This window comes from Sinocyclocheilus anshuiensis, unplaced genomic scaffold (genome assembly GCF_001515605.1).
Source record: "Sinocyclocheilus anshuiensis isolate Anshui unplaced genomic scaffold, SAMN03320099.WGS_v1.1 scaffold274, whole genome shotgun sequence".
NCBI lineage: Eukaryota > Metazoa > Chordata > Actinopteri > Cypriniformes > Cyprinidae > Sinocyclocheilus > Sinocyclocheilus anshuiensis.
In genome coordinates, this window is record NW_015547698.1 from 2,353,204 (window position 1) to 2,370,498 (window position 17,295).

The 17,295-nt window shown below is 43.3% G+C and overlaps 1 protein-coding gene across 3 annotated transcripts in view; it reads right to left on the reverse strand.

The window, feature by feature from the left end:
• Nucleotides 1-17,295, reverse strand: part of LOC107703845 (type II inositol 3,4-bisphosphate 4-phosphatase-like) — a 121,011-nt gene that overhangs the window by 10,468 nt on the left and 93,248 nt on the right. For all 3 annotated transcript variants that reach the window (XM_016506612.1, XM_016506611.1, XM_016506613.1), the window contains exons 11-16: nucleotides 16,147-16,285; nucleotides 11,642-11,832; nucleotides 11,305-11,428; nucleotides 6,766-6,892; nucleotides 6,289-6,429; nucleotides 6,063-6,160 (exon numbers count right to left, since the gene is read on the reverse strand). In XM_016506612.1, the coding sequence (XP_016362098.1) occupies nucleotides 6,063-6,160; nucleotides 6,289-6,429; nucleotides 6,766-6,892; nucleotides 11,305-11,428; nucleotides 11,642-11,832; nucleotides 16,147-16,285 (820 nt within the window). The remainder of the gene's footprint in view (nucleotides 1-6,062; nucleotides 6,161-6,288; nucleotides 6,430-6,765; nucleotides 6,893-11,304; nucleotides 11,429-11,641; nucleotides 11,833-16,146; nucleotides 16,286-17,295) is intronic.

The following is a 17,295-nucleotide window of genomic DNA, read 5'->3' on the forward strand; positions in this document are numbered from 1 at the left end:
AAGGCTCGGACAGGACAAAGCAAAGCTAGGGCTGGGTCTGCCTCCTCTGGGGGCAGGGCTTGCAGGCTCACCACCTTATCCTTGAAGGGAGTAGTGGGAACCTTGGGCACATAGCCGGGCTGGGGCCTCAGGATTACATGGGAGTCAGCCGGCCCAAACTCTAGGCATGAATCGTCGACTGAAAATGCGTGCAGGTCCCCTACCCTCTTGATGGAGGCCAATGCAAGCAGGAGCAGAGTTTTCATTGATAAAATCTTCAGCTCGACTGTCTGCAAAGGCTCAAATGGGCCCTGCTGTAGTGCTCTGAGCACTAGGGACAGGTCCCAAGAGGGTATAGAGGGGGGCCGTGGAAGATTTAGCCTTCTTGCCCCCCTAAGGAACCTGATGATCAGGTCATGCTTCCCCACCGACTTCCCTTCCATGGGGTCGTGGTTGGCAGCAATCGCAGCCACATAGACTTTAAGGGTGGAGGGAGACAGCCTTCGCTCCAACACTTGCTGCAGAAAGGACATTTCCGGGGGTATTCTCGGTGAGAAGAGCACCATTCGATGAATAGGTTCCACTTCAAGGCGTAAGTGTGTCTCGTAGACGGTGCTCTCGCCGAAGTGATGGTGTCAACTACCTCTTGGGGTAGGTCACCTAGAACCTCCGCGTCCCGTCCAGGGACCAGACATGAAGTTTCCAGAGGTCTGGATGCGGGTGCCACAGGGTGCCCCGTCTCTGAGTCAGTAGATCCTTCCTCAAAGCAATCTGCCAAGGAGGGGCTGTCACAAGGAGCATCAGTTCCGGGAACCAAGTCCGAGTGGGCCAGTAAGGCGCCACGAGCAGGACCTACTCCTCGTCCTCCCTGATCTTGCACAGTGTCTGTGCAAGAAGGCTCAATGGGGGAAACGCATACTTGCGAAGGCCCCGCGGCCAGCTGTGTGCCAGTGCGTCTGTGCCGAGTGTTCCCTCGGTCAGGGAGTAGAACAACTGGCAGTGAGAGGTTTCTGGAGAGGCAAACAGGTATACCGGAGCGGCTTCGAAACGTCTCCAAAACAGCTGGACCTTCTGGGGATGGAGTCTCCATTCTACCGGAAGCGTATGGTTGAGCAGACCCGGAATGTGAATGGCATGAAGTGACCTCAGAACCTTCTGACTCCCAAGGAGGAGGACCACCTTGTTGGTTGATGTACGCAACAGTCGCAGTGTTGTCTGTGCGGACCAGCACGCGCTTGCCTCGTAAGCGCCTCTTCAGACGGCTCAAGGCCAGGCGTACTGCCAGCAACTCTAGGCAATTGATGTGCCAGTGCAGATGGGGGCCCGTCCAAACCCCCGACACTGCAAGCCCGTCGAACGTGGCTCCCCAGCCGGTGGTGGAGGCATTCGTGTAAACCACGGCATGCCTGAAGACCTGCTCCAGGGGCACTCCTGCCCAGAGAAACGAAGGGTCTGACCACGGGGTGAAGGTTTGGCGGCAGGCCGGTGTAACTCGGACCCGGTGAGTGCCACGTAGCCACGCCTACCTCAGGACTCGGCCATGGAGCCAGTGTTAAAGCGGTCTCATATGAAGCAGCCCCAGCGGTGTGACTGCCGCTGCAGCTGCCATATGCCCCAGGAGCCTCTGAAACTGTTTCAGTGGGACCGCCATCCTGCTCTTGAACATATTCAGGCAGTTCAACACCGACTGAGCACGTCCTTGCATGAGGTGTGCTCGACCAAATCCAACTCCATACCGAGAAAAGAGATCCTCTGCATCAAGGAGAGTTTGCTCTTTTCCCAGATGACCCGAAGGCCCAACCGGCTGAGGTGCGAAAGCACCAAGTCTCTGTGTGCACACAACTGATCCTGAGACTGAGCTAGTATGAGCCAGTCGTTGAGGTAGTTGAGAATTCGAACGCCCTGTTCTCTCAGGGGAACAAGGGCTGCCTCCGCAACTTACGTGAAGACACGGAGCGACAGGGACAGCCCAGAGGGCAGGACCTCGTACTGATATGCTCTTCCTTCGAACACGAACCGCAGCAATGGTCTGTGATGCGGAAAGATCGACACATGAAAGTACGTGTCCTTCAGGTCGATCGCTGCAAACCAATCTCGGGGGGGGGTTGTTGCGCGGAAGGATCGACACATGAAAGTACGCATCCTTCAGGTCGATCGCTGCAAACCAATTTTGGGGATGGATGCACCCGAAGATGCGTTCCTGCGTCAACATCTTGAACGGTAACTGGTGAAGGGCCCGGTTCAAGACATGCAGGTCCAAGATCGGTCGTAACCCACTGCCTTTCTTGGGTACAACGAAGTAGGGGCTGTAAAACCCCATCTCCATATTGGCTGGAGGGACTGGCTCTATCGCATCCTTCGCCAGTAGGACTGCGATCTCCGCACGCAAGACAGGAGCATCCGCCGACTTCACTAATGTGAAGCAGATGCCGCTGAACTTGGGGGGACGCCGGGCGAACTGAATCGCATAGCCGAGTCTGATGGTCCGCAGGAACCAGCGAGACGGTTTGGGTAGCCAGGCACCCAGACACCACACAAGTTGGACCAGCGGGACCACCAACGTACCCGCGGTGGGGCAGCGAGGTGGAACGCAGGGACCTGAAGAGGGGTCGGAGTGTGCAGTGCAACACTTACCTTGTTCCATGGTTTGGCAGAGGGTGCGTGAGTAGGGCCTTTGATGACGCTCTCGAACTGCCCGCTGCTGCCTGCTGGCGAGAGAGGAGGATGAGTGTGGTCCGGTGTTGGTCCGTCCGCGACTCTCCATGCCCTCTTGGGACCCAGAGAAAAAGAAAACTGCTCTTCGGTCGAGATTTTTGGAAACCAGATTCTCCACCCGGCCCTCCTCCGGGAAAGGTGCATTCACCATCCCCCAAAAAGCAGTTCCCTCTCTATCTGGGTCGCCCATCCCGAGGCTACTCACCGCCAAGTTTGACGGGGGCCTGGACGAGTGGGGCAGCCTGCCTACGCCCAGCTCCACAGTGCTGCTTGCTTGAGGCTGCTGCGGATGCGGCACGGGAGCAGGGGTGGATGCAGGGGGCCGCCCTCGGCGACGAGTAGGCTGGGGCGCTACGGCCGGTGGACGAAAAGGCCAGTCTGGGACACAGGGACCTTGAGGAACCAAACTTTGTTGGCGTCCCTCATGTCGACCAGACACACCCAGAGGTGACGCTCCTGGACCACAAGTGTGGACATCACACGACCCAGAGAACTAGCGGTGACATTATGCGTTTCTGCGTCAACATCTTGAACAGTAACCGATGAAGGGCCTGGTTCAAGACACGCAGGTCCAAGATCGGTCGTAACCCACTGCCTTTCTTGGGTACAACGAAGTAGGGGCTGTAAAACCCCATCTCCATATTGGCTGGAGGGACTGGCTCTATCGCATCCTTCGCCAGTAGGACTGCGATCTCCGCACGCAAGACAGGAGCATCCGCCGACTTCACTAATGTGAAGCAGATGCCGCTGAACTTGGGGGGACGCCGGGCGAACTGAATCGCATAGCCGAGTCTGATGGTCCGCAGGAACCAGCGAGACGGTTTGGGTAGCCAGGCACCCAGACACCACACAAGTTGGACCAGCGGGACCACCAACGTACCCGCGGTGGGGCAGCGAGGTGGAACGCAGGGACCTGAAGAGGGGTCGGAGTGTGCAGTGCAACACTTACCTTGTTCCATGGTTTGGCAGAGGGTGCGTGAGTAGGGCCTTTGATGACGCTCTCGAACTGCCCGCTGCTGCCTGCTGGCGAGAGAGGAGGATGAGTGTGGTCCGGTGTTGGTCCGTCCACGACTCTCCATGCCCTCTTGGGACCCAGAGACAGAGAAAACTTCTCTCTTGTCGAGATTTTTGGAAACCAGATTCTCCACCCGGCCCTCCTCCGGGAAAGGTGCATTCACCATCCCCCAAAAAGCAGTTCCCTCTCTATCTGGGTCGCCCATCCCGAGGCTACTCACCGCCAAGTTTGACGGGGGCCTGGACGAGTGGGGCAGCCTGCCTACGCCCAGCTCCACAGTGCTGCTTGCTTGAGGCTGCTGCGGATGCGGCACGGGAGCAGGGGTGGACGCAGGGGGCCGCCCTCGGCGATGAGCAGACTGGGGTGCTGCGGCCGGTGGACGGGTGGAGGCAGCAGCTGCCCGCTGGGGCAGAACGTCGGATCGCCTCAGTCTGCTCCTGTGCAGCCGAGAACTGCTGGGCCATGTTCTCGACTGTGTCGCCGAAAAGACCGGTCTGGGACACAGGGACCTTGAGGAACCAAACTTTGTTGGCATCCCCCATGTCGACCAGACACAGCCAGAGGTGACGCTCCTGTATCACAAGTGTGGACATCGCACAACCCAGAAAACTCACAGTGACCTTCATCGCAACTTTGTCGGCGTCCCTCATGTCGACCAGACTAGAGGTGACGCTCTTGGACCACAAGTGTGGACATTGCCCGACCCAGAGAACTCGTGGCGACCTTCGTCGCTCGGAGCGCGAGATCAGTTGCGGTTCGGAGCTCTTTTAGAACTTCCGGATCGTGACCGCCCTCGTGCAGGTCCCTCGGTGCTTTAGCCTGAAGAACCTGCAGTAACGCCGTAGCGTGTAAGGCGGAGGCAGCTTCTCCACAGGCCGTATAAGCATCGCCAGACAGACCAGACGAGTACCTACAGACCCGGGAGGGGAGGCACGGTTCACCCTGCCGGGTGGAGGCGGTATTAGGACACAACTGCATCGCAACCGACCGCTCCACTGGGGGGACCCCTGTATACCCCCTAGCTGCACCACCGTCAAGAGTGGTGAGGGAGGAGGAGTTAGCAGATCAATTTCCGGCAGAAAAAGGTGCCATACACAACCTGGTGAGCCCCTCATGCACCTCCGGGAAGAATGGCAGCGAGAACGCTGAGAACCAGCGCGGACCACCCCGAAGAACCAATCGTCCAACCTTGAGGGCTCGGGACACGGTGGAGGTCTCCACTCGAGCCCTACCCTCACGGCGGCCCGGGGAAGCATAGCCGTTATTTCCGGATCCGATTCAGGCATTGCTACAGTCCCGGAGGCAGCAACGCAGCCGAATCTTCCTCTCCAGAAAGCTCCGGCTCACCCTCCGATCGACTTCCGGTCGTCAGGAGGAGCGCCAAAGGATACTGCTGGTACGCTCCTTGTAGATGGCCCAGCATGTTCCATTGGCAGCTCAACTGGTTGCAGAGTGCAAGAGGAGCGATGGTTCCCCGAGGGTTGGTTCCCTGGAGGGTTTGCCATCACTGTTACCCTCAGACCACCCGAAGTAGCCCCCACCTGACTGCCGCCATCACGAGAACTAGATCGAGGCAGAGGCAACGGAGCTCTGTCCCTTTGAGGTAACGGAGCTTGGCCCGCAACTCCGAGATGATCATCTTCCCGCAATGAGAACATGACTCATCCACAAACACCACCTCAGCGTGCTAAATGCCTCCGAGATGATCATCTTCCCGTTATGAGAACATGACGCATCCACAAACGCCACCTCAGCGTGCTAAATGCCCAGGCACGTGAGGCAGCGATAGTGACCATCACCCAGTGCCAGGTAATGACCACATCCAGATATGCCCGGGTGATACGTTGTCTATAGCAAGACCCACATCGTCTTTACAGAGACGTAACGTCGAGTTTGCCAGACGCAACATCATCTTTAAAAAGACACACCCGTGAACGCTCTTTTAGGGAAAAAGCTCTTTTAGCATGCTGAAGTGCACAGGGGAGATGCAACACAAACAGGGGGTAGTGCAGCCTGATGTGTGCAACCCACTCGACACAGGAAATCACCGAAAAGCTAAATATGCGCTGCACCTGCTGCCTACTTATACTCACGCTGTGATCAGCGGCAGCTGGATGCAATAATCGCATGCCAATGTGCATTGGCTCGTTTAGTTTACACTCGAAGTGGATTGGTCTCTCTAAGCGAGATCCCAATTCGTCGGTCATCTGACGTGATGTCGAGAGTGACCGACTGAAAGGAAACTGATGAATGACTAAATGCAATACAGGTGCATCTCAATAAATTAGAATGTCGTGGAAAAGTTCATTTATTTCAGTAATTCAACTCATGGTTTCTTGAAAGTTGAACTTACATTCAGATGGCACCGTGTTGGTTAAGGATTTATAGTAACCTTCTAGAATCTCAAAGTTCTTCTGGTTTATTCTCTCCTGTAAAGATATGTCACCAAATCTGAGAGGGAGACACACAGAGAGCACAGGAATCACATTTCAGCTCAGACATGCTTTCCGTTTGTGTGCTTCACTGAGCATTTACGCTTGTAGGGATTATGTTTCATTTCAATCAGTCAGTGCTTGTACCTCTCAGCGATGGTTTGTTGCTCATTTATGCCCACATTGAAGAGCACGGGGAGCACGCGCAGAGGCTTGCCCTCGCGCAGCTCATCTGGGAGCGCTTGGAAGGCATGATGTGGGAGAGGCACCTCGACAGTGTAATGGTCTCTGGGACAAAAACAGGTTACATTTCCAAACTCTGTCAATACCAGCATGCAGTTGCTCAATGTACAGGTTCCCACAGCTTCCTTGCAAGTCTTTTTTCCAACTCAATTTAGAGTTGAAATTATTTGTCTTATATGTATTATATAGGACAGTAAAGAATTGACAGTAAGTGATGTGAGAGATAGAAAGAGACATGAACGAAAAGTACTATGAGTCAGATGTTCAACCGTCAATTCTTTACAATTTTCCAGTTTGGAACCCTGTATATGAATGCACACTGGCAGATACATGCAAACATCCTGTTTACTTATGGTTTTGTGTGTGTGTGGTCTCTCTCACCGTCTACCACTGATGGTGGGCTGCAGGTTGACTGCTTCCTCAGACGCCGCCTCTGTGATCCTGAAGGTCACTCTGTGCAGGTCACTGATCCCCACCTCCATATCCTCCAGCATCCCTATTTCTTCACCTATGTGACAAACATATGTGTTACTACAGCATATACACGCTATCTACATGAGGAAATACAATAGACCTCTTCTGATTAAAGTTAAAGATGCCGTTCTGTTCTAAAACTTAAGTTGGCATGCAATACAAGCACGCAAATGTATAAATGCATAAATACATATATTGTATACAGTTGTACAGAGGCTGGATTAGTTTAGTTGTAATATCATTTGTGAAAAAGATCATTGCATTATCTTCAGTTTATCTTTATGTTGTCTATATTCTCTAGGTTGTATATCAGTGTAGTATAAGTTGTGCTCAGCAGTGTACAAGTTGTGGGTGAAATGAGTGACTTCCAAAAAGGACAAATCCTGGGAGCCTGTTTCGCATGAGCGTTTGTAAACTTAAGAGCCCAGATGTTTGGTGTTTCAAAACAGTCTTCAACGATAATGACTACACACACTAAGCATGGCAAGACTTCATCAGTGAAGGATAATAGCGGGTGAAAACCGAAAGTGAATGATGGCAACCACTGATTGTGTCCAAACAACACAGAACTACTGCAGGAAAGCGATGGCAAACCTCAAAGTTCACACTGAAGACCGTTTCCGATCACAAAGCCACCATCAATGAAAAACTGCTAAAACTTTAATCACAGACACTATTGCTAAAATGAGAAAAAAGGTGGTGACATCATGACTCGTGATCATAAAACATGGACAGATGGAACACAAAGATGAACTTCTGTCAGCTCAATCAGGCAGATTTTCTCCTTCAACATCTCTGAATCAACTGGCAGATGTTCTGATAGATGACATTCAACTGGAGAAATTCAAAAGTTGTCTTATAATCTCATATGTTCATATTATTTTGTCCAATGCCCTTATATACTGTATCAATACTTTTTAGTACCGAATGGAGATTGCTACATTGACAGTTCAACGATTCGGAACAGAGGGATTCATTTTATTTGTGAATCACTTTTACCATTGAGGATGTGGCCATAGGGAGGTTTTGTCAGGTTTCACTAATTTATAAGGGCTAAATTTTGTCCCTAAAGTAAAAGAAAGCATTACAGATTTCTATGTGATATGTGGACCCTGGGAAATAACACTGGGAAAGAACACGTGACTATAACATTTGATAATGCCATGCTCAACCAGTTAAGCTCACACAAAATTAACTGGTTTATAAGAATGTTGTCTCTAACTTCAAGGTTTTTATAGTTAACTGAAACTAAAAAAAAAAAGTAAAATATTTTTAGAATTTTTCATTTGAACTTGAACTAAAATAATTATAACTGAAATAAAAATGAATAAAAACTACATAAGCATATAAAAAACGAATGAAAATGACTAAACAAAATTACTAAAATTTGAATGAAAATAGAAAATATAAAGATAAAAACCAATTCAAAAAGTAAAACTATGATACTACAATAACACTGTCTAACTCCAACATTCAACATCCATAACTACCAACAAATCCTCTTTAACCAGGAATGTTGCTCCTGGAACATGCTGTACTTCACTATCATATAAGGCACATGTGGTATATCATAACCAACGTAATTCTTTAAACATTAGAGTTATATGGGTACACAGTAATCTCTCCACTGGAATTGCCTCAATGGATAAGCTTTAACTGAGCGCAGCAAACAATCGCAGTTATTCATGAGTCATTCAAACACACTTCATCAAACTAAAATAACAGCCTCCAGCTCTTCACACTGCAAGTACGGTGAGCTAAGGTCAAAATCCTTATCGCGTTAAGATGCATGTTCAAGCACTTGACTGTAATCTGCAATCTAAGGCACGCGTTCAGCTGGAAGTCTGTTTATTTCAAAGTTTGGTTGCTGCGGGAAACAGCCGTAAGAACACAGCAATCCTACACAGAGAACTAAAGAGCAAAATAAAGCAATAAGCCACTCAAGGCTCAATTACAGTCATTTTACCACAAATACCGAGTGCCAAAACAGTAGTAAATTAATAACACACAGTCTTGAGTGACTTGTTTTTATAAAACAGTTCTAACAGCAATATAATAAAATAGGGATGCACTGATATTACAATTCTGGCTGATAATTACCTTAATGTTAAGAATGATAACCAATATATGGTTATATTAAAGTTCTATACTTTATACTTGTATAAATAAAAAAAATAAAAAAATCTCTAACAAATATCAATTTTAAACACCTCAGTTGAATTCAGGCATTGTCACATTATAATGTAAAGTATGAAAAATTAATATTCATTTTGATATTTGCTAAAGATAAACATTTAATAGTGTTATTAAATCAAGTATTTAAAGAATAAAAACCGAAATGTCTTAAATATAAAATATATATTATTAATAAATAGAAAAATATGAGATACTGATAAATAAAAAAAAAAAAATACATTAAAAATATTTGTAATGACTTATAAGTATATATTACATTCCTATGATGAAAGACACCAAATTGCAATAAACAGGATATATTTATTTTTAAAGGTCCACTGAAGTTAAAAATGTTCAAAAATCTAACCTTTCATTGAAGAATAAGAATTTAAAATCTCATTATGAAATAAATGTTTTTCTCTAATACACGTTGGCCACAATTAATGGAACCCTTTTATTCAATACTGTTTGCATCATCCTTTTGCCAAGAGAACAGCTCTGAGTCTTCACCTATAATGTCTGATGAGTTTAGAGAACATCTGACAGGAGATCAGAGACCATTCCTTCATCCACAATCTTTCCAGATCCTTCAGATTCCCAGCTGCTCCTCTTCAGTTCACCTCACTCATCTTCTACAGGGTTCAGCTCAGGAGACTGGAATGGCCATGGCAGAATATTCCTTTTGTGCTCAGTGACCCATTTCTGTTTTGATTTTGGATCATTGTCCTGTTGTAAAATCCAAGCTTGGCCTATTATAAGATTTCTAGCATGGACAGTCAGTTTAGAATTTTTTATCTGTTGTTATTTGATAGAAAAATACACCAACAACATTAAAGATGCTGCAGTATATTTCATTGTACACATGGGGTACTCTTTTACTCCTGTGTGCACCAAACCTATCTTGAGTGTTTGCTGCTAAAAAGCTCTTTTTTTTTTTTGTTTAATCTGCCCATAGAACCCAGTCCTGTTTTTACTGTTCCAGTAGTGTCTGCCAAATGAATATGCTGTAGTTTGTTTTTGGATGAGAGCATTTTCTTTTCTTGATTTTTTTCGTGAAAGCCTCCCGAACAACATGTGGTGATGTCAGAGCTGTTTGGCATTTTAAACTAATTTCTGCTATTCTGCAGCTGTGATCCTTGGAGAGCCTTTAGCTACTCAAACTCTCCTCCTCACTGTGCATTAGGTCGATCTAGACACACGTCCTCTTCCAGGCAGAAATGAGAATTTTCAATGCTCTAGCTCTTTTCTTAAATCCACTTTCTAATTTGTGAAGCTCAATTATCTGTTGCTGCACATCAGAACTATATTTTTTGGTTTTACTCATTGTGATGGAAGATTTAAGGGAATTTGGCCTTTGTTTTCCCTCATATTTATATTCCTGTGAAACAGGAATGGCTGGATAATTTCATGTTCATAATCACACTGGTGTGCTAAAAATGGTAATTATGAATGGAATATACTTCAGAGATATTTTACTCATAAGAAATTCTAAGGGTACCAATAATTGTGGCCATTGTGCGTAAGAGAAAATAATATAATGTTGACACAATATAAAGTACTTGCTCTGGCCCTTGTTTTAAATGATTTTGTTCCGTTGTTGTGCTTCTTGTTGTCGTCTGTTGCTGTTGTACAAGCAGGATGTAGTGGTTGGTCAGGGTGGAATTAGCCCCGCCCCTCCTCCACTGTGATTGGTTAGCTGTCTAAAGAGTGACAGTGATGAGCTCTGCGTTTTACCCAAAGATGAACATTCTTCAACTCTCGGCACCGAGAAAAAACGCCAATTTTGCCTTTTTTTTGTTGGAGCACACCAGCTTACCGATAACCTTAAGGCTAACATATTCATACAAAAGGCCAAAAAACTTCAAATTTGATTTCAAGTGGACTTCCAACAATAATATGGACTTAAAAAAAATCTTCCAAAAGTAATATACACACTGAAACAATTTGGTGTAGAAACCATTTGCAGTAAATTTTACAATTAATTAGAAAGAAGTGGCAAGTCACATGTTAAATTTTTAAGTACATAAACATACTCCAAAAATCTTTGTTTTATTAAAAACTTCAAAATGTTTTTATTACTTTTATTCTTGAATTTTTGTACAGTGCAGTTCATTATTTTAACATTAGGCTTATGTTTGCTAAGCAATGTAGAAACTTGACAATTCATATGAAATGTGTGGTCATATGTGCATGCTTATCTTAAAATAGTTGTTTTTGTTGCATTTAGCAGGTTATTTTGGTGTGATTGCACATCTGATGGCGGATACTCACTGTAAGTACTCAGCAGACTCTCAAACTGGGCCACCAGCCCGACGGCGTGCAGCTGTCTGAGAAAGCCCTTATCTTCCAAACCTGCGTATAATCGCATGACAAATCCACATGCCAGCGCAGCCAGCTGCGGATACACAACATATATATCTTCACCAATAAAATGTGAAGCATAAACATAAACAAACTTCTTGACAAATTCCATCAATGCTGAGTGTTTGATTTAAACACAGTTTGGAATCTGTGGTCTAGTTTTCCATCAAAGTTAGAACACAAAACTCTTTTTTCAACACAAGGCCAGATTGTGTGTCTCTCAAATGAGGAGTGTTTAGCCACTCACTGCCTGGCTGAAGACAGCGTCCCGTCTCTGCTGCAGCTGCAGGCCCTGTGCCGTGCTGCACACCGCCTCCTGGAGCAGGACGAAGCTCATGGAGCGCCTGGCTCTCTCCGCCACTTCTGCCACACACTCCTTCAATGACTGAATCAGGACGCTGAGCTGATCCAGCCAAACTGCAGCTGTCAGGGGAGGATCTACGGAAAAACAGGACAAATGTGAGCCGCTTTTCCAGTAATGACTTTTCCGAACCATTTGAGAGACCTGTTTTCCACAAGTACACAGATGGTCAGTATTAATAAGAATGAAACTGGATATTTGAGATCGCATAATAGCTATAGAGAGCTGCAGGGATGATTTATTAACACTTCCATCCTTCTGACGTCAATGTGCTTTTGGTTAAATGTCTGAAATAAGGTCTGTGGTGAACACAAGTCAAGATATTTTCATGTTTTATTTAACATTTTACAGTCCTGTGCCTTCCACAGACAATACAAATACATATAAATACATTTAGACCACTTAACTTAGTGATTGATTGCTATCGGGATGTGAAGAGACTTTCAACCAGCATAACTGTTACGCCCCGACTAGAGTAAAGGTGTATCATGAAATAGAGTACGTCACGTACATTAATTTTAATGAGCATAATAGTTTTACAATGCAGTTGGGAAATTTAGCTTCAGGAGGTGACAGAGCCAAAATAACAAACAAAAACCGACTAATTCTTATATACCTCTAACTGCCCTAGATGTTCTGGCGATAGAATTTAAGCTTCAGAATTTATAAAAGTTGTGTTCATTTGTGAAGATTATCATGAGGAACAAAACGGATAGATCCTATTGGATATTGGAACTAGGGTGATGCTAACTTCAGGATTAGCCTACAAAAAACACCTCTGTCCCCTGGCATGAACGGCTCGAATAGTTCCTGTATCAAATGAAGGCCCGCCTTCTGAAATACGAAATGTGCTGTGATTGGTTGGATGAGCCAGTGTGTGTTGTGATTGGTTAGCTGGGCCAGTGTGTGCTGTGACTGGCACCACTCGGCGCCTGGTCGGGAAATTACATGCACCTTACCACTGCGAGCTTCAGTGTAAATATTGCGTCAAAATCAAATCAATTTGAGCGCGATTTAAACATGGATGATTGTAATCACTCTAAGTTCATCTGCCTTGGGAAAACTAACGAGTCTCCGACATAGTGATAACACTCGTTGCCTTCTCTAGTGCAGCTCAACCAGGTCTCGTCCCATTCGTCGATCTTGTGATATCACAAATCCCGGAAATATGCGTTGTAGTCCAAACGAGTCGTTCGTTGTAGTTTTTGAAAAGTGATTTCTGTTAAATAAAATATCTCCTTTTGAAGTGGACTTTGAGCTTTGTAACTTTGCAGATCTTTTTTATGCTCAAACAGCAACATTACAGACTAACTAAAGTTGAAAAAGTGAAAAAGCATAATAGGACCCCTTTAATGAATCAGTGTTTTTGAACGGATCTCTTGAACAAATGATTCAATGATTTACTCAAGACAGTTACATGCTTTGTTCTTGAACTAATTAATGCTTTTGAAAAAATTTGCTAAACAAATGTTTCATTGACTAAAGACATTCACATGCTTTGCTCCTGAATTAATTAACGTTTTTGAATTAATTGTTTGAAGAAACAATTAAATGACAGTCACTTGCTTTGTTCCTGACTGAATCAGTGTTGTTGAATGAACTGGTTGAACAAACAATTCAACTTCCCCTTTAAAAGACAGTCACTTAATTTGCTGCTGAATTCATTCATATTTGTGAACGAATCGGTTGAACAAATGATACAATGATTTCACTAATAATAGCAGCCCTTTGTTTCACTCCTGACTGAATCAGTGCTTTTGAATGAATTGCTTGAATGACAAATTCAATGAGTCACTTCATTCCAAAATAGATTTTTTAAACAAATTGGTTATGATACAACAAAAAATTATACAACAACTCACTCATAAAGACAGTCACTTGCTTAATTTCTAACTGAATCAAAGTTTTTGGATTAATCAGTTGAACGAAGGATTCAATGACTTACTCAAACAAATAATTCAGAGACTTTCTCATAAAGACAGTCACTTAATTTGTTTCTGAATGAATCAAAGTTTGTAAACAAACTGGTTGAACAAATGATTCAATAATTCACTTCATCCCTAAATTAGTGAGAGTGTTTAAACGAACCAGTTGAACGAACAATTTAATGATTTATTTGTAATATTTTGACATATTTTGTTGTTTTCACATTTTTTACCACATCACTAATCACAGAAAATATAATTTATACATTATCTATTTATATAAATTTACATTATATGTATAATTTTAATAATCACTGTAAAAGTATTTAATAAACTTGTTCAGGCACCTGCCATTTTCCTCATAAAAATCAATTCTAAATGTCAGATGCAGCTGTCCTGCTGAAATTGCACATGCACTAGCTTGTTATCCTTGCCATTTGTCATTTAGCTCTGTGAATCGCAATAAATCATTTGTTGTTTTAGACAAAAATGCATGAGAAAAGCACTTTAATCTTTAATCTATGGACTGAATCTGCCTTGCTCTTTTCATTGTGCCTCCGTGTTTTGCAACAAGCTCTGCGTTTGAATGTGTTTTGCATTAGTCACCAGATTTTTGGCACTATTATCCTCATTTGAATTGAGTGGCTTTTTTCAATGACCCAATTTCATGGAAACATTCATTTAAAGAGTCACGTTCAGTAGTTTGGTTCCCACCCAGGGTGTATTCACAACGATGATCAGAATTCCCAACTTTATTAAATTCCTTATTTTTTTATGTGCATGACACGAGACATCAACCTAAACCGGTCTGACATCATTTCATCACGACTTTGAATGACAGCTGATTTCATGTGTTATGTGAAGTATTTGCACAGACACAATAACGTTTTGTACAATATGTTGCATGTAATGCTGACATTGTTGCACAAAATGTAAACACTGATGACTTTGTGTTCTTCAAAGATGCAATCTTGTGTGAGAAAACATTAGCATTAGCACACATTTGCATTCTTGTTAACAAATTATTAAGTACTTTTGCAACATTAAAACTTTGAAACTGCTGCGGTGAAAATATATTAGCAAGCGGACAATATTTACAAAATCCTTAATAAAGAATCAATAACCAATTGCTTTAACATGACATGAAGGCTTAACCTTTTTGCTGAGAATTCCAACTTTTATGTTTTAAGTTTGATATTCAAAATTATGAATTTACAAAATTGTCAGAAATGAAGTATAATATGAGCTCAGCATAAAAAAAAGCATCACTGACATTCAGTAAATTCATTATACAGTGAACTGCAACCAGATGAACCTTAGCATGTAGTTGGTGTCCACATGGTGGCAGCATTGGCTGTATTAAAAACTGTATTGAGGTTTTGCACTCTTCTACTGCTTGTCATTGGTTGTGTAGGTTTTTCAGTTTAATAGCACTGAGTGTCAGAAGTTGCCTTTAACTATTCCGGTCTGACAGAAGATTCATGGATGGTGCTAATATTCATCTCTCAACTGACATGTCTGACATGTGCTCGAGAAACAAAGAAGAAAAAAAAAGGCGTGGGTTGTTATTAAAGCGTGCAAAAAAAGCACACAACCAGTATGTGTGTAGTGAAAAATTCTCACAGAGAACGTCTCGAGTGAAGTGGAAAATTAGCCTAAAGTTGGCGACACGTGTGGAATATTATTATTAAAATTAGGAGGAACAAAATGACGATACATCTGAACATTTTTGTGTACTATTCTCTACTTAAGACTTTTTTTTATAACAAAATTCTGTAAAACTTGAAACCTTAATGTACAATGCATTATAAAGGTATTCATAATGTACGCTGACGCAATATATATACATAACCATAAATAATTCTAACCAACATTAAAATGCATTATTACATTTGGTGTTACATCGGAAACAGATTGTTTATCGTATTTTAATACATTTTATTTTATTAAGGTGTAGCAATGAATATATAAGTATTAAAATGTATTATAACTGTAGTTACAATTATTAATGGGATCAAACAATGCACTGTAAGGTGCATTACAAGGCATATTTAATGCATTAAAATATTTTTAATAATGCATTATATATACAGGCTTCAAGTACTGTAAAGTGTTAACCAAAATTCAAATGATAAATCAAATGTCATTTCAAATCCTCATAATGGGAAGCAAAAAAAAAAAAAAGTCATTTTCATAATCAATCCAGAACAACGTCATAATTAATTAAATCAAAAGCATGATAATGAAATGATACAAATGATACGTTTTAATTTTTTTCCACTGTTTATGCTTCACCATAAAAGGAAATGAAATCACCTTTAGGCAGTTAATTGATCATCCAAGCAGCTGTTTGATGCATATTTGATGTATTATTTTAGCATTCAAGCATTGGACGGTTCGTTGCAGCTGCAGTCTTGAGTTTTTCTAGATCATTTGAGCATTTCTAATCTTTGTAGTTTGCCGTACCGGGACTGTGTGAGGTGATGACGTCAGCGAGCGTGTGGCTGGGTGCTGATTCCAGGTTGTTGTTGTCTTGCTCCTGTAGTTTATCCACCAGGGCGATGACACAGTTCAAACTCTTCGCCACACTGGCCCAGACCCTGTCCTAGAAGAGTCAAAGCAAATGTTAAAGGACCAGAACATACATCGCAGAAACCTGACATGTAAATATGAGTTTATGGGCTAACCAGACACAGCTGTGATCAGCAATGAGTGTGCGAGTAACTTTTGTATTCTGCACAAACATGGAACAATAATAATTTGAGATTTGATCTTATTTGATTCATCGTCTCGGATGAACGGATGTACAGATTTTAGGGGAAAATGTTTATATATATATCTATTATATATATATATTTCTGTCATGACAACTCTCGGAGGGATTGGCATGGTAATGTACATGTACATGACAATGTTAATGTATTTGGTCTTGGCGGAATAGATCTGCTACGCTGCTGCTGCTGCGGCAGAGAAAGTACCGAGACTTGCTACTGCCAATACATCCACAACATGCTGCTGTGAGCATGTAAGAAATATTGCTGCTGCAAATATAACTTACATGAAATAACCCCCATATAGCATACATGAATCACCTCGTAACAGATCTATACAGGTGGAGCTGGGGAAGGTGGAGGGTTTCTGAATCAAGCTGCACTGCTACGGCAAGCACTAGTCATATATTTGAATGTAGCCTACAGCTGTCATAAAACCAGAGAGAGCCTTTCTGCTTGACTAGAAACTGTAAAAAAAAAAGTCAAATAATAGCATTCCTATTGGTCAGTGTTAGAGGAACTCAGCTTAGTCTGATAGTTAACCTGCTTTAGACCAGGTTAGTTTCCCAGCATAAGTTGCCACGGTGACTGAAGTTGATCTACAGGTGCATCTCAATAAATTAGAATGTCGTGGACCGTTGGCTATGCATCGAGATGCGTATTGTATCGGCTTCAGTCATGAGATGCACAGCCCTAATGTATATACTGTATATATATATATATATATATATATATATAAATATTTACATTTTATAGCATTGGTTTTTAATGTTGTTAGATATATAAATAGCATATTCATAATATATATTATGTGAATATATATATATATATATATATATAGGGC